General features: G+C 33.9%; 2 protein-coding genes across 2 annotated transcripts in view; one reads left to right on the forward strand and one right to left on the reverse strand.

Moving 5' to 3' along the window:
- Positions 1–169: 169 nt before the first annotated feature.
- LOC117107288 (28S ribosomal protein S35, mitochondrial-like) lies at positions 170–5,257 on the reverse strand. The gene is made up of 6 exons (XM_033248919.1): positions 4,970–5,257; positions 3,528–3,598; positions 2,889–3,067; positions 2,021–2,186; positions 1,204–1,317; positions 170–957 (listed from the first exon to the last, which is right to left on the reverse strand). Exons 1-6 carry the CDS (start codon positions 5,124–5,126, stop codon positions 655–657), a joined length of 990 nt encoding a protein of 329 aa, XP_033104810.1. The 5' UTR covers positions 5,127–5,257; the 3' UTR covers positions 170–654.
- A 97-nt stretch (positions 5,258–5,354) lies between these two features.
- The window catches only part of LOC117107289 (two pore calcium channel protein 2-like), a gene marked incomplete in the record, with an annotated part of 23,467 nt that continues 3,174 nt past the window's right edge, over positions 5,355–25,647 (forward strand). Inside the window, 20 exon segments of the mRNA XM_033248920.1 lie at positions 5,355–5,507; positions 8,737–8,863; positions 10,152–10,335; positions 11,360–11,476; positions 12,426–12,532; positions 12,947–13,016; positions 14,043–14,178; positions 15,106–15,171; positions 16,348–16,412; positions 16,797–16,900; positions 17,567–17,648; positions 18,384–18,495; positions 18,724–18,818; positions 19,411–19,503; positions 19,879–19,965; positions 20,215–20,267; positions 20,374–20,467; positions 21,513–21,584; positions 23,960–24,039; positions 24,790–24,853. Of these exon segments, the coding sequence (XP_033104811.1) occupies positions 5,387–5,507; positions 8,737–8,863; positions 10,152–10,335; positions 11,360–11,476; positions 12,426–12,532; positions 12,947–13,016; positions 14,043–14,178; positions 15,106–15,171; positions 16,348–16,412; positions 16,797–16,900; positions 17,567–17,648; positions 18,384–18,495; positions 18,724–18,818; positions 19,411–19,503; positions 19,879–19,965; positions 20,215–20,267; positions 20,374–20,467; positions 21,513–21,584; positions 23,960–24,039; positions 24,790–24,853 (1,929 nt within the window).

Here is a 25,647-nt window from a genome sequence, read left to right on the forward strand (position 1 = left end):
CCAAAAATGTCGTTTTTGACCCCCTGCTGGTGCCACCACTGCTTGTACCTGTCCTAATAATTACATGAGGTTTCATAACCCAGTTACAAGTCTATTTTTTGTGTTTTCAGCGATTTGGAGTAGAGTGCATGAACGAGTACAGAAGAGCATATAATATCCAAAACAGGCATGCCATTATAGATGTGACTTTTATTGCGACTAGACACTGTATTGCAGCGATCTATGAACAGTTTGATACCGTATTATCATTACACTTTATTTCAACAAGCTGCTGTACAGTATTCCAGCAATCTGCAAGATAGGTGATCCTCCATTACTGTTGCCTACAGTCTCGATACAATGCAATGCATCATTTTTAATGATTCGTTCAGACTTCCCCCAACAATCAGAATGCGGCGTCGCATATTCTAAAGCTCACAAGGAGGGAAGTTGGATTCGTCGGGTGACGGTTGTATGACCGTCATACGGTGAAGTGTTACACTGTACTGCAGCTACTGGGAAATAAAAATAGGACTATTACAGAGAGTTTACAAGTGTTCCATGAAGTCTCTTTAAATTAGCTTGTTAGTTAAAACTTTTGAAAATTCAGTTCATTAGTTTGATCGTAGCATTGGCATCATTGGAAGAAAATGTTGATGACAAGGTAGTGACTGTTCACTGTTTATCATCATCACTATCGGAACTGCTGCTACTACCACTTTCATTGTCCGAACTGCTACTGGTGTTTTCAGAACTCATTTCATTATTATCCATATTACGGGGCTCGCTAGTGAAGCCTGGTGTTGACTCAAGATCAGAGTGTACTAGCTTTAGGACGGCTTTCTTGTACGCATTTAATGTGTCTTCACCTTCTCCAGTATTCATCATTGCTTCAACTGCCATTTTGTACTCCTGTATGCCATCAGTCTTTAATAATTCATGCTCTTCTGCTTCTGAAATCTCAGTGTGTAGTTCTCCCTAAAATATTGAATCAAAATACATATTCATCATCAAATAAAAGACAATATTCAATTTGCAAGATTTTGGTATAAGCACAAAATATGTGGGCATATAAATCTTATATGCAAGTAAATGTAATCCACAGACATACAACACATCATAGAGACTAAAACTTACCTGAATGATGATTTTATACCTGTCTATATCGAAACTAAGTCTGAAAGATCATGTGTCATATATATATAATTATGAAAATGTAAGTACCTGTCTATTATTCCTAGCTAGTGTCTGCAGGATTTTATTTTTTGAAGGTTGCAAATCCCAAACATACTCTTCCATATCATCAGGTGTGATGTCACTCTCCCATGGCTCTGTTACCTGCAAATCAATCAATAAGTCAATAATAATAATAATAATAAGATTTATAAAGCGCACAAATCCACTGCAGTAGTGCTCAAGGCGCTAAATTCATTCTAGGCTTGGATAGAGTATGGTGAATATTAAATTAAACATTTATATTGATGGTGAATGTAGACAAGGCAGGTAAGAATAGTTAAAAGGGAGACAAGTTTGGGAAGAGTCAAGGTGGGGAAGAGGTGTGGTGAAGGGAGACCACATAGCCAGTGGCAGTGCCAGCAGGGGTTTGGAGCTCAAGAAACCTGGTACACCCATCAAGGAAGAAGCCTATTATTTTATTTGGGAATACTGCTTTGCAAAGCATTTTTATAGTGTGAATGTAATTTCAAGGCATCTAAAGGTGCCTATTCTTAAAATAGGTTATGGATGCCCTGTCAGTAACCTTGCACGCTCATCAGGAAGCTTTGGCACCACCACTACACATGGCGAAAGAAGACCACATAAAAAAGGAGACGACCAGCAAAAATGAGACCATGAAGTGGAAAAGAAAGAAACTGAGAGACAAGGTGGGTAAGAAAGATGGCATGGGGGACAGGAGACCACATGGGGACAGGTAAGAAAAACAACAAGACAAGTATGGATAGGGAGACATTGGGAATGCTATGTACAAAGGGTTGTATTTTTTTAAAACAGTAAACAGTGTTGTTCAATAAAATTTACTTACCCATGACTCATGGAATAATACTGTAAGCAAATACATAGCATAATCATAGTTTTGTTTCCGCAGAGGACACCTGAAATGATAAAGAATCAAATATTTAATATTCAAGTCATCTAGAACAATTCTATTTTTATAACAAAATGACAACAACATGTTTTGACTGTGGTTCCTATCATATAATATCATATATCATTTATTTTGACCATTTACAAACTTGCCAAGGCTCTACTGTACTGAGTAGTAGTAAGAAAAGCTCAATTCTGCTTTTTGTTGTCAGCCCAGGGCTTCGACCCCCCCCCCCCAACACACACGAAAGAGCTCACAGGAATTACTGAATGGATAGTCATTGACATTGGGCTGTTGCGCAACTCATATCTTTAGACCTAAATAGAAGTAGCAAAATGCTAATAATGAATAGGTTAACACTTTAAATTTCATCTTTTTAATTTATCTTTTCCATATTTTTTTAATCAGAAAAATGGTGAATAATAATAATAATAATAATAATGACTTTATTTGAAAACGGAAAACTTGATCACAAATTAAATGTTTTTTTCACAAGGCCGTTTCTGAAGTACATAATAACAAAATTTAAATTACAAAAACAATTACAAGACAAACAAGAAGTAAAAGAAACCAAAATAAAACAATTACTGTATTATCTTATGCAAGTAACTTTCAATTATTTGTTAATAGTTTTTTAAAAGTTTGAACATTTGAGCCATTCTCATATTGAGGTTTAGGTTATTCCAGACAATGGCCAATTATAAAGTGTAACAAGACATATTATGTCAACCTTATGTTAGGATAAAATAAGCACAAATGGTATATTGCACTATACTGTATATCTACTGTAGATCCACTACACTACTTTTCACATACCTTGAGAAGTTCAGCATTGCCATATTTGTGTGGTGGTATGCCTCTTTTTACAGGATAACCCATTCTTATTGGAAGAGGCACTGCGGACCACTTGAAAGAAGCTGCTGTAGGGTACACGTCTGACCAGTCCTGATCCTCATGCATCTTCAACTCTCGAGGTGGCGGTAACTTCAATTTCAATGGATTAATAGTATAATTAATATGAAATGTATTTATTATTATTAAAGTCAGGCTCCGGAGGAAAAAAAATTGTTGATAAGTTGTAGAACTGATTTTTCTGGGGGAAAAAGGGGCATAACTGTCCATTTTTACACCTTATTCCCCTAGTTTTTAAATATTAAAAAATCTGTATCTCATTCACCGTTCCCCAGTTTTTTGTCAAACAACTTTTTTCTGTCTTAGAAAAATCAGTTCTACAACATATCAAAAATGAGCCTGACTTTATTATTATTATTTTATTTACTATTGTTTATTATTATTATTATTTTATTTACTATTGTTTCTATCATTTATATTATCTTTATCAACATTATTTCTATCATCACATTACCATTAAAATATCCATTATTAATTAAAATACAGTATTTTTAATGTTAAAATTATTGTTTAAAAAAGGTTGAAAACTTACCGGTTGCTTTCTACGTAGACGCAAATCCAATGCCCTCATTGCCTTACCTCTTTGAGAGTGGTGTGAAGAACCTAATATTACAACAATCAAACTTGTTTGAATAAACATAACAACATTTTTTTAAAAATATTAAACACTAATACATTAATTCTGAGCATTCATTTGCATATACCTCAGCAATTTTATTAAATTATTCAAATTTTAAATACATTACAATTAAACAAAATCCATGGTAGACAAAATAAATATTTTAGCTTGTAGTGAAAAATCTAGCACACTGTAGATGTCAAAACAATTTAGGTATTTCTGAATAAATTAAGTTTATATATATTTTCTTTAGCTTTGTAATTAGCGAAATGGATCCAATTAACTTAGTTATAAGATCTGCTTTGGTTGAGGCTAGGCTTATCAACACCAATCATATTACCACAAAATCCTTGCACATGGGGATTTCAGATAAAATCAGAAATTAATCCAAAATATTATTTTGTATTATTTGATTTTAATGATAGGTTACAAAGTCCAAGGAACAAGTCCAAGTATAGTGAGAAGGTCATAAATTCCTATCTTTAGTTTTGTCTGGCACCCTCAAATATGGGTGGCAGACACTTTGTAGCCCAGACTGCTACAGAGTTACGAAATGTCCGCAGCAGAGATATTCGAAAAATTTGGCTTACGAAATGTCATCTCCTCAAACAAAGACATACTATAGTAAATGTACATAGGAAATTAATGGGGGAGTTTTACGATACTACTGTAGCTCGAGCCAGGTCCTAAAAATAGTAGTACAGTTAAACTAGCCTAAGTTGCCTTTGCCTAACTCGAATAATTTTCAAGTCAAACTTATTTTACATGCCAAATTATTATTAGCTCATGATTCAACATAATGTATTTTTTGGGAGATATACAACAATTTTCCGATTTTTTAAGCGATTGGAATTTGCAATAATAAAAGATAGGCTATGTGTGTGTGGGACACGGTCCAGTAGGTTTACCTACAAATAGAAAAAGTAAGAATACAAATTGCATTTATTAAGGATTCACTACTTAAATAAATATTAATAAACACACACTAGAATTATTAACAGAAATTATATTAAATTGAAAATTGGCAAATTGCCATTTATAGATTATAGATTAGAACACTGTTTTTTAAATTTATACATCAGTTCATTAGCCTATCATCATATATTTATTCTTGTGATTCACCTAAAACAGCTCCTCTGTGAAATTTACTACAAAATTAATTAGTTTCATATGTAAAACCTTAAAAATCCAATTCTACGGCCTACGCCTAGGCTAGGCAATCATACAGCGAAATTGACAGTAGAGCCAAGGAGAAGTGAAGGCTTCTCACGCACACAGTCTCAACAGAGAGTGGGAAGGAGTGAGGCAATGCACCGGCCTGGCCTAGAATTTCTAAACGAAAACAATTGACTTACGGTCAATTTCAGATTGTACATCAGGTAGAGAAGTTGAAACTAGTGATCCATAGTGGCATTGCCTTAGTTGTTGGCATTTTTGAGCATTTAGTTTCCGACAGACATCAAAGAAAGACAAATTTGATAAATGTTTATGAAAACAACGTGAGGCCGACATTTTCTTACAAAAATAGAGGGCAGTATATTCTGCTTGATGTCAGAGCCGTAGATATCTTATCTACGGCTCTGCTTGATGTTGGTTTTGAGAGAGTGTGTCGTCAGGTCGTGCGATGTCATGCGCAATCATGTATCCATGAATCAAAACATTTTGTGGTATGGTTCAACAAAGAGGGTTCAACAGATAGTGGCAGTTTAAAGTTTTGATAAAAAGTCACCAGTGCAGATAATGTTGTAAAAGGAAGGAACTTAATAGGCAAAATGACGTCCGAAGATTCCACAGGTGCTGCATACAACATTCTGACAAATAGCATGTATTCATCGGCAGAGTTTGAACACGAATTGTTATCTGGTAGAGACGACTTGAGTAGCGAAAACTGCAGTAAGTAATGTACTACAGTCTACAGAGCAGAGGCTAGCCTAGCAGTAGTTACTCTAGGCCTAGAGAGGAGGCTCTAGTTAGTCTAGACTGGTTGATGTAGGCGTACATCCTGCATTTATTGTGGTTTGTGGGTGTGTTGTTCGTCCTTGTACTGCGTAGCGTGGGCTTCGAAGTGCCGTGGGAAATGTTTACGCTTATTCTATTCATTCTTTATTCAGTCAAAATTTAAATGAAAAATACATATGATAGGCCTAGGCTAGGTAGCCTAGAGTCCTAGTTTAAGAGCACATAGAAAAATTATTAGATCACTCTTTTTAAAAAAAAAAATTGATGAGGGAGGGTGTTTTTTTTGTTTTTTTAAAAATCGGAACAATAGATTATTTCGCTTTTGTTTTTATCGATTAGGGAGGGGCTGTTTATATTTGGTCGTGTGTAATAGTAAATATTGTATAAAAACTAGTTTTAAATTTTAGTTTTTTTTCTCTGCTCCCTGGGGAGTATCCCTGCTCATTGCTGCTTGAACATGCACAACCCATATATTCAATGCCATACCATCCTACCAGTTACTTACCCACTTATACTCCTGGGTGGAGATAGGCAATTAACATAAGTAAAGTGCCTTGCCCACGGACACAAGCAATGCGACGAGCATCGGTCTCGAACCCCAGATCTCCCAATCAAACACCTTACATGCTCCTACACGTTCAATGTGCTTTGTATGCTTTTGAATGTATGTGATCCTTCGTAAACCTAAGCTTGCCTAGAAATCGAAGAGTTCAATATCGAAGGTCTGCGGATCGAAGACGCTCGAGCATACCTAAGGGCACATAGAGAAAATCATTAGATTATCACACTTTTTTTTTTTAAATTGATGAGGGAGAGCGGTTTTTTTTTGTTTTTTTTTAAAAACGGAACAATAGATTATTTCGCTTTTGTTTTTATCGATAAGGGAGGGACTGCTTATATTTGGCCTGTAATAGTAAATATTGTATAAAAACTGGCTTACAATAATTTAATAGTTTTTAGAGAAAATGTATTTGAAGTCACAAAATTGCATTGTTATTTTTATGCTGTTAATATATTATTGATGCGGCAAAAAAATATTTTTTTTATTCCTGCATCAATATTTCCCGAAATTTTGACGAAGGTGGGAGTGATAATCTAATAAATTTTTCTATTTGCCCTAAGGTCTATTCTAGCTAGAGCCCTATAGCTTATTAATTAGACCTAAAAATGTGCATCCATGATTCTGCTGAACTGTTTTTGAACTTTAAGCTGCCAAAAGTATTTTAATTGAATTGTAAGTTTCCTTTACTAGTGAAGAACTGATTTTCTTTCAACAAAGAATAATTAATCTGAATTTAATTCCTCCTTTGCTGAATCTCTCTCCCTGATAATAAGTATTGTAGAATATTAAACAAATAAATAATATGTTAAAGATGATTGTATGAACGAATAAATACTATACTATGATACTCCTTTATTGTCATTTTCAACAACATGGTAAAAATGCAATTAATGTTGATTGATCCGATAGTCAAAAACATTGCAATTCAGAAATATAAAAAGATGAATAAATAGATAATAAAAAACACATTCCTTAAGAAAATCATATGGGTGGGTGGGCTACACCATGTGAAAAATTTGACAATAGACTGTAATTTAGCTCATTATTTATCTTAATGGACCCAATGATGACACAGTCATCAGCATACTTGATTAAGCAGCAGTCATCAAAATTAACCTTGAAATCATTAGTATTTAAATACTGCACAATACAGGGGAAAGGACGCACCTTTGCAGGGCCTCTCTGTTACGAACTGTTTCATCAGATGCCATGTTTCCAATACACCTTTTCCACGAATTGGTAGACATCTTGAAGTGATGACAAACAACCCAAGTCAGTGGTACTTAACCAACTGAAATAAGGGCACATAAAAGAAATCATTAGATATCACTCTCTTTTTTTAAAAAAATTGATGAGGGCGGGAGGTTTTTTTTTTTGTGTGTTTTTTTTGTGTTTTTTTTTTGGTGGGGGTGGGGGATGGGATTATACCCAGAGATTCCCTGTGATTCAATGGCTTATCCAAAACTAGGCATAGGCCTATATTCCAGTGGAAAAATTCAGACATTACTCGAGCATCAAAGAGAAGGGAACAAATTATAGTTATTAGGAATAGGCACCTAGGCTTTGGTGTTTACTTCGAGCTAGGCCAGCCTTTGCCTAAACTTTCTTTCTTAATGTCATAGGTTAGTTTTCGCCCAACAACAACCAATCCAAACAAACACACCCATCACAAGGAAGACCGCTTACTTGTAATGCATGATATAAAAAGTTATTTTTAGCAGCAAGAGTTCCTGTGTGAGTCTTATGCTGTGAATCAACGATCCGATCACTGGGCGGATCTCTAGGGATGGACTGCGGTGTTGCCTATTTTTAGCCGCAGGTGTGGAACACCGCGAGTATTCACGCTGTGAATTAATGATCCGATCAGCCCACCGGGAGGGTCTCTTTAGGGACGGACCGCGGTGTTGTCTACTTTTAGCCGCAGTTAGCGAGCTGTTTATTTTTATCGACAGTAAACAACAAGTTTAAAGAATGGGCTTTGCATTTTACAGCAATCCCAATGTCTGATCTAATCAATTGGAAGAGTTTTAAGTCTGCCGAATTTGGAGCCAATTCCTTTATATTTTGTGAGCATTTGTTTTTTGCAAAGTTGTTTTTACGCAGTTAAAATGATGTGGCAAAAAAATGAATTAAATAAATAAATTTGAAAAAAATAAAATTATTCCCGCATCAATATTTCCAAAATTTTTGATGCAAATGGGAGTGATAATCTAATAAATTTTTCTATTTGCCCTAAGATAAGCTTTGAGGCTAAATTCTTGTCCTCATGTTATCTAAACATTTGTAACTCCATTGCAAAATCTTATATCTGTTGGTTAAGCACCACTGGCTTGGGTTGTTTGTCATCACTTACTTAATCAATCTAATGCAATCTAAATACAACACTTTTGTACCATATGAAATGTAACCATTTGAGTTCATAATCAGAAGTGGTTTTTGTAGTCAGTGTTTGATTCAAATTGAGGCCAGCCATAGACCTGGTAGACCTGCCACCTTGTCCTCAGTGCCTAGCTTATAATAACATACATAATATATGAATTATTTTTTCTACTTTTCATTTTGTCAGTATCATGCATTGATATTCTTTCTTTCATCTAATAGAACCTGAGGCACTTTTACAGGCAGTTGTGTTTGTCGAAGATGCTGTCCAATTTAGAAGTATTTACCATAAAGTTGATATCAAATCACTTTGGTACTACCGATTATATTATTCGCCAATTGTACAATGGTAAGCATGGGAATTAGGGCTAATATTTTCTGTTGTCCAGTAACCTATACTGTAAACAAGCCAGCTCGACCTCGTACCATACTCAACTTGAGCCAAACACCAACTCAAACCAAATCCTAAAACCAATTTCTGACTGTATTCCATCTCGAACCAAACTAAGTCAACCAACAGTAATATATTTTAAAATGTTGTTTTTTGTGTGTTATGTTTTGTTGCAAGTTGGTCTTTGATTTATTGGGTCGAGTTGGTTTTGGTAAGCGTTGGGGGTTTTATTTAGTCGAGTTGATTAAGGTTCGAGTTGGTTTTGGTACGTCAAACGTAGTTTTCGGTTGAATTGGTTAGGATCAAGTTGATTTTAGTTCAGAGTGATTGGGAATTGTATTGTCCTGCCTTTCAATTTGTAACCGTGTTATTGTAACTCAATTACAATTTTACATATTCTATCAGAAATCCCTTTAATTAAAAATGATCCAAATCCAAATTTTTTCATCCTTGCATAATCATAATTTTAAACTTTTATATTTGATTGCTAAGGAGTAAATAGTTCATCTAAACCTTTGTTATATTTTAATTGCATATTGTAGAGACCTCTATGCGCTTAGCAATATTACCAATACCGTAGCCCAGATTTTTCAAACAGTGCAGGATAATATCAGAGAGGACCCACTTTATAGGCGTAAATTCAAATAGTGTGGACCCATTTTCTTAAAAGTTGACCTATTTTATGCAAAAATATTAAAAATCTGGTCCCATTTTCTTAAAATTCTTCCCATTTTAGGCTAAATATGAGAAAACTGGACCCATTTTTCAAAAAGTAGACTCATTTTATGCATAAAATTACATAATTTGGACCCATTTTTAAAAATGTGGACCCATTCTTTGTGGACCCATTAGAAAAATTGTGTAGGACTGTCCCAATAGCTGGCTACGGTATTGATTATTACCCCTGGTCATTGGATCAAGCACATATGGAACACATACTGAGGTCCCTTGGGAGAATTCCACATTGTTGCAGGTAATCAGTGCATTTTTGTGTTTGAACCTACCAGGTACCCACTTGTACTGTATTCCTGGGCGGAGAGAGACAACCGTAGGTGAAGTACTGTGCCTAAGGACACAAAACGAAATGCACAGCAAGGGATTGAACCTGACACCTCAAGGTTAAGAAGCTGAACCGCTGCATCAAACCTCTCCTACTTTATGTGATGTTTGTATCTGTTGGGAGCTTAGTAGCATAATCATTATTATTAATTATTATATTTTTGTTGTTATTTTTTATATTTTCTAGGATTATTAGTTCAGCTATATGTGTCATTCTTCTATTGGCATTTTTTGAGTTCCCATCATCCCTAACGACAGGCTGGAGTTCTGATCCTAGGTACAGAAAGGAACGTATTGAAGCGCCATGTGGCTTGACAGAAAGCATTGAACTTGTCTGTCTCCTTATTTTTGTTGCAGATATTTGGATGAAGGTAAAAATAGGCCTAAATATATTTATAGCCATTATACATGTTTTCATGTTTCAAGTTTAGCCACTAATATTTCTATATAATCATTGGTCAAACAAAATAAATCTGAATCTTGATATTTCAACTGCTAGCTGTATTATATTTCTCCCGACGGTTTAAGACTGTTCCTTGATGATGAATCATGTCAGGCTGTGTCGTACGACGCTGTCTGAGTTGGCCTTTAATTGCACGGCCTCAATTTCAATAAGGATTTCGTTCCAACTATATGGAAAATAATTAAAACTTATTTCCGGAAAAAGGTATATTAAATCTAAAATCCAAAACAAGACCTATACTCCTGAGCTGAGCAGTTAACCAAGTCTTTCTTATATTCATATTGAGATGAGATTTCCTCTTGTTTGGCTAAATGCAACACAACAATTTAGCAGGTGATATGTTTCAGCTATTTTTAAACTTTTTTTCCCCATGGAATCCTTGTCTTAACAGTTGCATCACTTATTTTACTGGCTTTTATTAATGTGATATTTAACCAGGCTATTGCACAAGTAATGACAGATTGATAAAACAGTAAATTTGTTAAATAGATTAGTGCTAAAAATACCCAAATTCAAAGTACCATATTTCATATCAGTCAACTTGAAATCAAAGCATAAAAGTTAATGATTTCAGTTTCCTTGGTGTAATAGTTAGTGTTAGTTTATTATTGTACCAATTTCCTTGCTGTAATGATAAACCAAGACATAAAATAGTATTAGAGGCTGCCCTTAAAAATAGCTCATCTTGAAATGAAGTTCAAGAGTCTGAAATAAAAGAGACTCATGGGCTACTTTTTGAGGTTTTAATGTATTTTGTTGGTGCTACAATTTCACTATTTTAGTAAAACATGGGTTATAAGGCAAAAAAAATGTTTTTTTTGCCCAAGGCTGATGACCCAACATCTCAAATGTGTGGGGTCCTTTTCTTTGGCCTAATTGACAAAAAAACTTAATTCTTTTAACCTATTTTGTTTTCTGTTATATATTTGTAGGCATACCTGATTGGCAACAAGCAGTTTATGAAGCAGAAGTGGTTGTTTGCATATGTCTTAGTGATTGTAGCATCCTTAATTGATTGGATTGTTTCTGTCCACACTGCTTGTAACGAGGTAATTGTATATAGATACTTCGATAGAGAAAATAGGGTCTCTGATACAGAAACAAGACAAGAGTAGTCACTCCATAGAGTGTATACCCTGTGCCTAGACACCAAAAAATATGTAGGATGAGTATGGGCAATTCCATTATTTTATGCTCGAGGGTAAAAAATTTAATTTCCTTAAAGTTGTCCTTTGACTTTTCTTCCAAAAATTTAATCATCTCTTTCTTAGATTATATGTAACATTCCACTAAATTTGATGTTTATCCATTCCTTAGTTTTTGCATAATCTTTCTAATAGACAGACAGATTGCGGTGAATACATAACCACCATGGTGGCGGCAATAAGCTGAATTGATGGTGTCACAGATTTCTCTATAAGTAATCAGTAGCCAGAAACATGAATATCATTTATATACTTACAATTATCCCCAATTATGTCATACCTATTATATTGTAACAACCTTGAATACACAAATCTAGAAAATGTAGTGATGAAAAATATTCTTGCAAGGGCATATTGTGTTTTTTGTTAGAATTCAAATGAGTAGTCTAAAGAAAAGATGATGAAATGAATAATAATTTAGCAGTTCTTTATCAAAGAAAGGATAATTGTTACTTCTAGTTTTGTTTATGTTTTTAAACCAAACAAATTGTCCTAAATACCTTGACTCATAAATACCGGGTTGGTGTCTAGTTTTCCACCCTAGTTTAGGATTTATGTAAAGTGCTTAGAGGGATATGTGATCGATTAAAACAAATACATTTTATTATGATTATTATTATTATTGTTGTTATTATTATTATTATTATTAAATGACTGCTTTATTTGTATATATATATAATGTTTCTATCTCTTTTCTTGTTTCTGTCTGTGGTTGTCAATTGTAATTGTCAAGGAAATTTTAATTTTGATCTCTAGCACTATGGATTCTTTTATAATTTTTTTTTTTACATAGATCATCCGTTTCAGGCGTCTATTAAGACCATTTTTTCTCCTTCAAAATTCATCTCTTATGAAGAAGACCGTGAGGAGTATAAAAAGGACTTTGCCAGAAGTTTTTAGGTTTGTTTCCCAGAAATTATCGGATTTCATGTTTTATTCGTTTGCAATGAGTCTAATTTCACATGAGATTATTATTTTTTTTCCAGCTGAAGTTGATCTACATTCGTTACTGATATATAATTAAAATAAATTCAGTAAAACATGAAACTAATTTGATAATTTCTGATTGTCATTATATGAAACTAAAATACACAATAGTTGAATTTTCTATTATTACAATAGTGGTTCTACTTTGTATTTGATTTGATATTTAAAGTTAATTTTTGTTAATTCAGAAACTCAACTTAATAATTAAATTAATTATTAATTGTTTTGTCATAGTAAATTCATTCTTTTGGTGGTTTTTCCAGCAATATTTTTCTAATGGTTCTGTATTTACAAGAATGTTTCTTTTAAATTGTTTCTTTTTTTCAGTGTTATTTTGTTAGTGGTGCTACATTTATACTTCTTTACCATGGTTGGCATTATCATATTCTCTGCACAGGTAATGATCCTTTTTACAGTACATACAATAGCTACACTGTCGCTACAGTGTTTGAACTGCAATCATTGCACTGCATAGCTGTCCCTGATGCAATTGGGAAGGCTGTCCGATTCTACAAACCATTGTCAGCGATAGTATGTAGTGGTTTTATGGAAACCTGGATTAACTTTAATTACTTTTAATTTTGCGGTACCTGAGCTAAATATACATGATTAATTTTAGTGATTTTAATCAATAAATCAATTAGTCAATCAATTCATTAACCAAAATCAATCTGATGGGTTGATTACACATTTAGTCAGTTTATAAGGTACATACTACTACTAATAATAAAACATTTCTGTATAGAAATTGGCTTGCCATTCCAAAACCAACACACTGTCGCTAATTACTAACTAATAACTGAGCAATTAGTATAAGAATATGGCAGTAATGTATATGATAGTATAGAGAAGCCATAATATTTTATTCATAACTTTAGCAATTGTTAGTCAATTGCTATAAATAACCAATAATTTTAAAGCTTACAATATGGATAATAAGAATATATTGAAAAGTCAATATTTATTTACTGGTTTTGGTATGGCAAGCCTCATATAATAACACAGATAGCACTTATTGACAAATTTAATAATTTATAAAGTGCCTACAGTTTAAAGAAAGAGTAAATAAATAAATTAATAAATAAATATCCATCAGCAGATGTTGGGAGATCGGGAGTTCCAGACCTACGCTTGTCGCACTGCTTGTGTCCTTTGGCAAGACACTTTACTTACATTTGCCTCTCTTCACCCAGGAGTATAAATGGGAGGGTCATACTGTTACCTGCTCGTTAGTGACCCTCCTACGACTGTTGCATTCAATTAATAACAGTAACTAGATATCAGTTCATACGCAAGAAGAAGATACTATGTTGTATTCTATTTATATTGCTTTACTTAATTTACGAATATTTATATCATGTTTTATCTTAATTAAATTACTCATCGATTCCCTAACTTACTATTATTATATTATTTTTTGTAGACATCATCTTCCAGTGTGGGCAACTCAACCGATACCGACAACGGTAATAAAACCAACGAAGATAAGTTCTTTAGTTCAATTGGTAGAGGATACAGGAGCTTACTGGTGTTGCTAACTACAGCAAACAACCCCGATGGTATGAATAAATTACTATAATTATTCAAAATATTCATTTGTTCCATTATTTTTTTAAGTATGTTTTTTATTTGGTCCGAAACCTTACTAAAGCAGCCCAGGCGGAGAGGTCAGAAGACTACTCGGCGTAGAGGCAATAAATCATCATCATGGTTTTTAATTTGTATGTATTTATTTGGAACACTTAAGTAAATGAGATATAGGTAAAGCACAGTGTATTAGCTTTGTTCATTTGTCATTACCCTTAACTTCACTGGTATTCAATTTTAAGATTTTTGCGGTAAAATGTCTGTAAATCAGCAAAAACAACTTACTGTTTTCAAAGAAAAAAAGATGTATGTTAAGTATACCAAGAAGTATATAAATAGTTTCAACACTGATGTTATTTTGCATACACATGCGCATATTAGTAATTGGAAAGCAGGCTGGCACTCGTGATTACATCAGTTGGCCAAACTGTTGGTAATAACTGCATGTGTGCTAAACCACAAAGATCACTAAGTTCCCCGATTCAATTTCATTATTGCTGTCCTTGGTTTGGCTAAAGCTAAAATAATTTTTAAAATTTTTTCCATATTCCAGATTGGAGCCTATTGAGTATACAGTACTCTTAACAATTAGATTAAAGATTAAATTTAAAAATTTTCCTGCCACAGTGCAGTGCCAGTACCAACAACTAACAAAGACATTGTCCCTTATCCCGCCTAACTCTAATGCGAGGTTTATTTGAGGAGCAGAGCGATCTGACTCTAATTAAAATCCGATGGCCGGGTTTGAATCGGGGTCTACAGTGCAGGAAGTAAGAACAATACCTCTTGGCCAAACACTCAACTCAAATTAGTGCTTATGTTTCATTGAAAATATTTCTGTCATGTCATTTCAGTTAATTCACTATGTAAATAACTACATAACAATATTCTCTTTGCAGTTATGATGCCAGCTTATATTGAAAATAGGATGTATGCATTGTTCTTCATAATCTTTCTTTCAATTGGTAATTAACTTTTCATTTTTTTAAACTCTTCCTCCTCTCCAAGAACAATTTGGTTGTGAAACACGTTCTCCTGTAACGTTATCATCCTTATGGTTCAAATATTATCAATCAACCAATCAGATTTGGAAAGAAGTCTTTATAACAAAATACACTGTAGGGTCCTACAAAGTCAATAAGTTTTGCTTATTCGCCTAAACTGGTAGTAGCCACTGTGTGTGCACTGAATATGGAGATCTCTTTGTCCCAGTTTTAATTTCCATTGCTGCTCCCCTTGTGTTTCAGCTGGATGGTTAAAATACAAGTTACGATAGTGCACCGTCTTTCGGATTAGATGTTTAAGACGTTTGGTCCTGTTGCATTTATGGCCCATGTGCATGTTAAAGAATGCAGTACATTTTTTGGAAAAGTGTAGGGGATTGTCTCCAGATGAACTGCCCCTTCACTACCAGAAGGACCCTACTGGAAATAAATATTTTTCAGACTATCGGGGTTACCTTTGGTGTTTATACCAAATAAATCCAAAACAAGCTAAAAAAAAGAAACAAAAAAATGATCAGCAAAATACCTTATTCATTTTCTGCTGAAGTTGGAAGAGTCCAATGAAGACAGGCATTTTTTCAAACACAGAATCTATTTTAAAGTGATAATCAAAATTGTTTTTTGCTTTATGTGTTCTTATTGATTTTACTTGATTTGTTTGGTTTATATGTTTAAAGTTTGTGTAATCAAACCTTTACTGTAAAGCGGAATCAGTAAACGATAAATTTCAATAGTCGCCCCTCAGATATTTAAGGTAGAACTTGAAAGCTCCGATGAGGACAGTATAATAGAGGCAGTAGAACTAAAAAAGATCTATTAATCAATCAGCCTCATGAGGGCAGTATAATAGAGGCAGTAGAACTAAAAAAGATCTATTAATCAATCAGCCGAGTGTTTCTAGAGCTCTCCTCATGAGGGCAGTATAATAGAGGCAGTAGACCTAAAAAGATCTATTAATCAATTAACTATTAATCAATCAGCCTCATGAGGGCAGTATAATAGAGGCAGCAGTAAAAATCTATTAATCAATCAGCCGAGTGTTTCTAGAGCTCCTCATCGGAGCAAAAAATACATAGTATAATATTGATGAACTTATTAATATTCATGGTGGCATTCTTTGTTTTTGTTTGTTTTTAGGACTTTACTGTTTCTTTAATATGCTTACTGCTGTTATATACAACCAGTTCCGTGGATATTTACAAGTAAGGCATTATTAGTTATTTTTTCTCCACAATTACTGCCTTTTCATTAATCTTAATAATTAGTTCCTCTCTATTTCGTGAATAACTAACCTCTTAATGAACTAACCTCTTAATGGTAAGTGTATACTTCCTGACAGCAAAAGGAAAGGCCTGTTGCATAATATTGTTGCATTATATACGTTTGAGTCGGACGATTAAATTATTTTTTATGTAAGTTTCTAAAAGGAAATTGGCGTATATCATTTCATCTATGTAAGTATCTCACTTGTAGACAAACAACATCAATTCTGAGTTGTATGATTCATCCTCCTAACTATTTTCCTAAGTTTATTCATTTCACACCTAAGATTATGTGTTAAATTGACTTTTGTTTTCTTATTGTAGAGTTCCATGCAGGCAAGTTTCTTCCGACGAAGATTAGGAATTCGCGCTGCATTTGAAATTATGAGACGACAAGGAAAAATATCATTTACAGTAAGACAAATTAGGTGAGAGGCTTATCTTACTTTGATATATAATATTAGTGAATGTTACAGTGGCGGATCTAGACGAATAGATGTAGCCACATAGTGAAAATTGGTTGTTGGAATGGGGGTCTGGACCTCCCAGAAAATGTGTACTGTATTTTGCTGAGATGTAGTAATGCATTAAAGAACTAGGTAGTAAAATATCTATAACTTATTGAAAACTCATTGAGAATTTATTTTATACTTTATATATTTTTAGAAAACTATTTTTTTTTTAGGTTTCCCCATATTCACCACATACCTTTTAAGTCTGTCATTCTTAATAGTATGTTAGACTTCTTCATGCCAGCAAGGCCTGTAAGTGCCTCACATTATTACCCCCGGTCATTGGATCAAGCACATATGGAACACATACTCAGCTCCCTGCGGAGAATTCCATAATGTTGCAGCTGTAATCAGCACATTTTGTGTTTTCAATTTACCCACTTGTCCTCCTGGGTGGAGGGATACAACCGTAGGTAAAGTTCCACAAGGACACAAGCGAAATGCACAGCGAGGGATTGAACCACTGACCTGAAGGTTGAGAAACAGAACTGCAACCACTACGCCAAACCGCACTTTTGCATTTTCTTCACCACTCATCTATACATGAATATTTACATAGATAAACTTCCCTTTTTTCACCAGAAATACTGTTCCCGTGAGCATGGTCAAGTCAGTTATTTTACAAGTTAAAATGAAGAAAGTTTTCAAAACAGCCATAATAAGGGTAGGTAATGCAATGCTCTATTATTACTAACTCACAAATTAATGCTTCTGCTGGAGAAAAGGCATTTAGCACTCTCTGGCTGTCCTAGTCCTCATATTGTCTTCACCACCAAAATATATTTGGTAATAACTGTGACTATTATTTTGAGATTACTATTATGGAGATGATTCTTTGATGACTATTAATGTTTTAATGATTTTGAAGGTTGCCATGATTATTGTTTTCATGTTGGTGATATTTATTATTACTTTCCATGATGTTTACTTGTATTTGTTTGTATAATTTTTTTTGTTTATTTGGCATCTCTCGATACAGTATATAAAATACCATAAGCAAAATTGAAAAATCACATACAATTTTACACTGTATAGAACAAATAATATTTGTAATTTTATTAATGGGTGGATAATATTTATGATGTAATTTTTGACAATTTCATGATGACTAAATACTTCTTTCATATTTATTAGTAATTGAACAATTTATCCTTGATGAGGATTTTGGTATTTTATTAATTAATATATTTTTATGATTGGATGTTGATACCATGTTTTAATAATCATTTTACAGTTTTTCAGATTGTGAGGATACTTGTTTGAATTCTTACATTCAAAATCCATTCTTGTATAGTCATATTATGATTTTGACATTTTTATATTATATTGTAATGATACTGATGATTATTTTTTATGTTTACTGTAAAATAACACCTGTATCTTGTGTAATTACTTCCAGGAACTTGATGATAAAATGGGAGGCTTTGTAACATCAATAGACTTCTGTCATCTTTTTGACGTTCTAGACAAAAACCTAAAAGTTAAAAAGGTAAAACTTAACATGCTTTTTTGTCTTGTGAAATCAAGACATTGACAGGGGTCCAAATTCTTCCTCAAGTCGCAGGAGGCTCTGGGAAATCAAGACGGTCTCCTGCACTTAACTTATTATTTGCATGTTTTCACTACTTTATTAACAATTGTCTCACAGAAGTGAGTCACTATCACTATGCACAGCAAAATAGAACTAAATGTGTTAAGAAAAGCTCATTCAATCTTACAGAAGTAACTTCTGCAAACAGGTCCATTTCTGAGGAAAGTGCAATCATGCATTTCACATCGATATTTCACCTACTTTGGCAGTTTTATAGCGGTCATTAATGTCATCTGTATCACAGTAAGCACTGTCATTTTGTTCTCTATGTATTTTTAACTTTGTGAATTATTCATGAGTAATTCATGAATGTGCAAAGCATCTACCATGTCAATCATAAATATGTTGTTAATTTTCATACTCAGGTGCAATTCAATTGCTATATAGACCATTTCATGGGATTTATTTTGAAACAGCGCCGCCAACGTCTCTCAACTCACTGGGGGACTTCCAGCGGCCTAGCCTGTGTAGCTGGCTAGTTACATACAGAGCATCGCGCAGCGGATAGCACTGCTGGACCTTTTGCTATAATAGCAGTAGACAACAGATACGATCTTGCTAATTACTGTAATTACTGTATATGTTAACATTGAAATAGCTTTTTAAGACTTAGACTTACGTTTGTTGCATTTTTGTTGTGACTATGGGGATTTTTTTGTAGTGATTTTTTTGCTTTATTGTAACACATTTGTTATTTGTGTGAAGAACATAGACTTTTTTTTTATCTTACAACTTAATTATATTGTTTCTTTTAGTTGTTGGCCTAATATACTGAGATAAAACAATGAATGTTATTATTGATTATAATACATGGTTTTTTGGGGGTTTTTTTCAGATTGAAATGGGACTCGAAAAGAAAGAAGAAAAGAAAGCAGGCTTAATTGCTGCCATGAATTTTCTTTTCATCATTTATTATATTGTGGAATTGGTTTGTATATATTTCACTTAGTTCTGCTAATCCATTAAAATTTGTTTATTTATTTATTATCAATTTGAATGAAACATTCACACACTGTTCTCTGCAGACAGAATGAAACAATGATTCACAGTGTAATTGTTAATTTTTGGATTAAAAATTAACAAAAATTTAAAACATGCATAGTTGTTAATTGACTTAATAAGTACAATAAACACATTTTTGTCTACATTAGGCCATATTATGCATATATATAGTTGTGATGTGCCTATATATGGTCATGATGTGATGTCATCATGACCATATTTAGGCATGTCACATGAAATTGATAGTGTGGACATGGCTTAATGATTGTCTATTTCTTTTCTAACTTTCTGAACTCAACAGATACTAAAGATCTGGATATTAGGTTGGCGTAAATACTTCTCATCAAAACTAAACATAGCAGATTTTGCGGTAGTTATCTCTTTATTTGTAAGTATCAATTTCATTCAATTTAAACTCATTTTCTTTTTTTTTTTGCATAGTACAAAACACTGCTTGTACTTTGATGTGAAACTAGAATGCATAAGAGGACAAGGTACTATTATTAGAAACTTCTTAATTAGATTGGAAACTCAATTCTACATGATTTGAGTAATACATAAAAATGTTCCAATATTTCATTTATAGAACAGTTATCGTATGTATAGATAAATTACAGACTTTTGATTATTATTACAGGTAATAGAAGTTGCATATGCATCTTCGATTGGTAAACCATTTGCCATTACAGAGTAAGTATCTTGAATAGATGTACATTTAAGACCAAAATTTGAAAAATAGATAGTTTGTATCTTGTCCAGCGCAAATCAAAACAAACTCTTTTTTTTTTTTTTTCAGGAGTCTGGGTGAAAGTTATGATCTCTTTGTATTATCTCGCATAATAAATTTACTGATTTTAGTCCGACTCTTTAGAATTATTACACATATTAAAGTAAGTTAACTAATTAATATTCAATTAATCAATCAATCAACAGACATAAAATACCAATATCAGTGGCAAAACAGAATGTTCATGGGCACCATGGCATTAGCTTTGTCTGAGTACACATATAGTTATAAACTTGTCTTGTTTATTCGCCCCCTTCTCAAAATTTTCATGTGAATGATGATGGATTTACACCATATAGATAATTTTTGGCTTAAAGGGCAAGGACATCAGGTAAATGCGGAGGAAGGTAGAGACAGACATTAGGCAGGTTTACCACTGGGCAATTTTCAAAGTATATTTTTTTTGGCCCTTCCATTGCTTTACCTGATGTCTTTTTACCTAATGTTGGGCGCCTTTTCGTACCTAATGTCACATCCATTTCATCAGTCTTTTCTAACTTCCTTCTCCTTCGTCATCCAATCCTTACCTGTCACTTATTTGATGTCTTCTCTCATCTTTACCTGATGATTTACCCCTTCCTTGTATTGTTTTCTTACCTGATGCACTTATCCTGTGTCTGATGTAAATATTTTCTTACATAATGCCTTTCTGTTTCCTTATTCATTGTTGTATCTGTCCCTTGTTGGATGCCTTCACATCCTTATCTGTCTTCTTGCTTTTACACATATATATATTCACTGTTCCCTGTTTATACTCACCATTACTATGGTCACCTAGTTAGCAATATCTATGATTAAGAATAATAATGATAATTATAATGTAAATTTTTAAAAATTTTTCTATCACTTTAATCATCATTGTCCTGACAGGCTTCTTGGGGCTCTACTAGCCTCTGGGCTTGGAGACACATAAGGCTCAGTTGGGTAAGGGGAAAAGCCCCATCTTCATTGGCGTTTTTGACATTTTAAGGGCGTATTAGAATGTGTTTTTTTTAGCACGTTCTTCTCCATAAGGGGCCCACTCAGCCAAGTTTGGGCCTATGGCCCAGACAAAAAAAAACCTGCCCCATAAGGCACAGGACCCCTGGTTGTAGCCAGTGAGACCTTACTGCTCAAAATATTTACAGTTGAGTATTTTCTCTTAATAGCCTATGGCAATTGTGGCCTGGACTACCGTGGATCTGATCAAGAACCTAAGAGCTTTTGCGGGAATTCTAGTGGTAAGTTTATAATGAGAAATGGAGTGGAGATGCAAGATGCTTGCCTTCTAATCCCAGGGTTCTGGGTTCAATTCCTGTCACAGCAGGACATTTTCTCACTACTAAAAACAACTTCTCTTCCCAACGCCTCAATATAAGACTTTAAGGTTTATAAAGCATAATTTCATCCTGTAAGTAGCAAGTGTACTTGCTATTGGATGAGAAGGAAATAATAGTATTTATAATAATAATAATAAGAAGAATACACCAAGATTATTATATACATAGTTCTTACAATCAATTAATGTATTTTTTCTATACTTCCTTAAGATTATTTTTTTAATATACCTGCATGATAATAACCTTTTCTGTAGGTAACAGTGTCAAATGTTAAATTTACTACAATTTGAATTTAAACCATGGAACATAGCGTTATTAGAATTTTATAAGCATCATCATGCAGATATGGGTTGAAATGGCTCTTTGCATTCAAAACAGCGTGAACACAAAAATGTGTCAAAGGTCCCTGACAGGTTCTTCACGTCGCCGGCTAGAGGTCCAATACACCTGACAGGGTTGACACCCACCTCCGACCCACAAAAGTGGGAGCTAGTGACACTCTCAGACTGTAAAATTGTATTTCACAAAATGATTGGCTTCTTGCCAAACCAGGGGTCCAGTGCTCATGAAAGAAATCCTTTGCCCCCTACTGGTTTATAAACAAGCAAGCATAGATAACCTAGATATTTAAATTAGTTTGGTATCTACATTATTTTATGTTGTTCTAATTAAACAGCAGTTAACACTCCCATTACAAAAGTGGAAGTGATACTGCATCAACTTTTTAACTTTATGAGTCTTAAGGAGCAGAAATATTGTTAGGGGATTTCCCTGTTCTTGAGTACATACAAACAATAATAAGCAGTTCAAATATGAACTTAAGAGTGAAAGTTTTCTTTCGGTTCAAGTGTTGTTATTAAACTATAAGGTTTAGGGAGTGGATATATTTTTATGGCTTTTCGAGATCAACTATCATAAAATCAATATATTTTAAAATAAATATGAAAGCATTAGAAATATTTTGTATTTCAGCAGTGTTTGTATACTTTTTGAATGCCAAAATTGCTAATTGTTTTCTTAATGATAATAAATAAGATTTATATAGTGCTCATATACATTGTAAAGAAATTCCCAAGGCGTCTGAGAAAATAGACCGAGATAAGAAAAAATAAACCAGTAAATGTCCAGAACTCACCAGAAGCAGAGTCGAACCGGCTTTACCGCTCCGTTTACCAGCAATTTGAATCCCCATTGAGGGCTTACTGGTTCATGACTCACAGAAACTCAAGTAGTAGTAGTATGAGAGAGCAGCATAGCTCTGTTTGCTAAACTGGTTGTAGCTACTGTGTATGTGCAGAACCATGGAAATTCTTTGGTCACTGGTTCAAATCCATCACTGCTCCTCTTTTGTTTTACCTCGAGGTCTGAAATACGAATCTAGGCAAAAATGGCCTCGGTAAAAATGGCCATTTTGCAGCATTTAAATAGCTTGAAGATTTGTTTAAAAAATCAGTTTCATTACTAAATTTTACCATTGATGGCCATTTTTACCTACCTGTTATTTGGGGCCATTTTTACCAGGGCCATTTTTTCCGTGGAAATTTTTTACTACTGTACACTCTCAAGAATAAGTTGCTACATATAGATTACTCTCTTAGAAAGAGATGTTTGAACTTTTGAACTAAAATACTTACAAAAAAGATGATGATTATCTATTGACCAGTACACCACTCCAAATATATTATAGTGGTGATAATGATCAATTGTACTTTTTTAGTGATTATACTTCCTTAAGATTATTTTTTGAATATACCTGCATGTATAATAACCTTTCCCATAGGTAGCAGTGCCAACTGTTAAATTAACTACAATTTGAATTTAAATCATGGAACATAGTGTTATTAGCATTTTATAAGCATCATCATGCAAATATGGGTTGAAAGGGCTATTTACATTCAACCAGCGTGAACACAAAAATTGGTACTTTCTAACAAAGGTTTAACAGATGGTTTGCAAACATGGTGTCGAAGGTCCCTGACAAGTTCTTCACGTCGCCGGCTAGAGGTCCAATACCCCTGATAGGGTCGACACCCACATTCGACCCACAAAAGTTGGAGCTATTGACACACTCGGACTTTAAAATTGTTTTTCAAGGCAGTGGTCCCTGAAGAAATGATTGGCTTCTTACCCAACAAGGGGTCCAGTGCTCATGAAACAACTACAATTTATATTGAAACTATGGAACATAATAATTATGATTTTTTTTCCTGTTGCATATAATATTCTATTCTATTATATAATGTAACTATTCATTTTTGTTTGTTTATGTCCATTAGGTTATCTACTATTTCTTTGCCATTCTTGGAATCCAGCTTTTTTATGATAAAATTACCTATGAAAAGCGAGATCCTGAAAGGTACAGAGTGGATATTAATTTTACTTACTTAAGGAATTTTATCAAGTTTGAAACTGCAGGTCACCCTCTAATTAAAGACCCCCTCCAATTAAAGATCCCTTCAATTAAAGAGCACCTCTGTGAGGTACCATATTAACAAATGTCTTTATCTTTATTGATCTAATTACAGATCAATGCTGCTAAAGACCGTGAGTGGTCTTTAATTGGAGGGAGACTTGTATTAGTATGATAAATTAATTTAGTTTGATCTAAAAATGATTAATGTTAACTTACGCAAGCTTTGTGCTATTATCAACATGATTTCACCAGGCTGTGTGAGTTGGTGCTATTTGTAATAATAATGATAGTAGGGTATATTTGTGTAGTGCTGGTATCAGCCAAATCAGCTTGATTTCATTCTTCAAATCTGTGCTACTACTAGATAAATTTTTGCTATCAACATTCATGCTGTGCACTGAAAGGGCAACCAATACACTGGGGTATATCTCTACTAGTCTGAAAAGATGTACTGCATTCTTTAAAGTGCGCAGGAGCCAATTATGTACAATAGGCCTACAATTTATAGCCCTATCTGAGAAGACTTTGTTCTACCACCAAGTAGAACAAAGTCCATGAAAAGGACATATTGTGAACAAGCTCTTACAAAAACCTGATGAAACTATAAATTTTGAATTTGATTAGGTTTTGCTGTGTATTGCTTTTCATTCAAGATTATACTTTAAATTATTTTAATTTTTTTTTTTTTTTCAGAATGCGTAAGTGTGGTACATATGAGCAGTTGAACTACTGGGCCAATAATTTTGATGATTTTGCTGTGAGTTGTTTTTCATCCAAATGTCAATATTTCTATTTTCTAAAATCTCTCTGGGGTCCTCATGGTAAAGGATTATGTTTTGCATTATCGTTAAAGTATCCATGAGGAAGAGGCCTGCTTTCACTCTTAAGCTGGGCAAACATTTTTTTCACATTGTTTTGGCAAGTCAAATGGCCAAGCGGTTAAGGCATGGGCCCTGCAACCTACAGCCATAATATCGGTGCTGGTTCGAAAGGCACGCTCGCTTATGGTTCTGTAGGTGGAGCAAGTCTTCTCGGATAAAGACTATAAATCGTAGGCCCAGTGTACACAATGGCTCATGTGCACTTTAAAGAACCCAGTACATCTTTTGTGACGAGCAGTAGGTTACCCCAGTGTACTGGTTTGTGGACAGACGAGAGATAGCTGGTACCGGTTTACCGGCCAGCTCAGACACGAAGAGACCCTTAGGGGAGAAGAAAGTTACTGTATGAACTACTGTAGTCCACTCTTTGAGCGCTCTGATCTTCATGAAGTAGTGCTATATAAATGATGTTATGTATGTTTTTTAATGTGGGTAAAATGTCTACTGTCTCTTGTAGGTAAGGGATTATTGTGAAGGGGTTTAGTTTTCACTATGGGCAAGGGTATAAATTAAATATGAAGGGGAATATGTTCATCATGATTCAATTGCTATTGGAATATATGATCTGTATCTCCTACCTCTCTCTCTCTCTCTCTCTCTCTCTTTCTCTCTCTCTCTCTCTCTCTCTCTCTCTCTCTCTCTCTCTCTCTCTCTCTCTCTCTCTCTCTCT

Source organism: Anneissia japonica, unplaced genomic scaffold (genome assembly GCF_011630105.1).
Source record: "Anneissia japonica isolate Jap-2015-1 unplaced genomic scaffold, ASM1163010v1 scaffold211_len1577895_cov191, whole genome shotgun sequence".
Lineage (NCBI taxonomy): Eukaryota > Metazoa > Echinodermata > Crinoidea > Comatulida > Comatulidae > Anneissia > Anneissia japonica.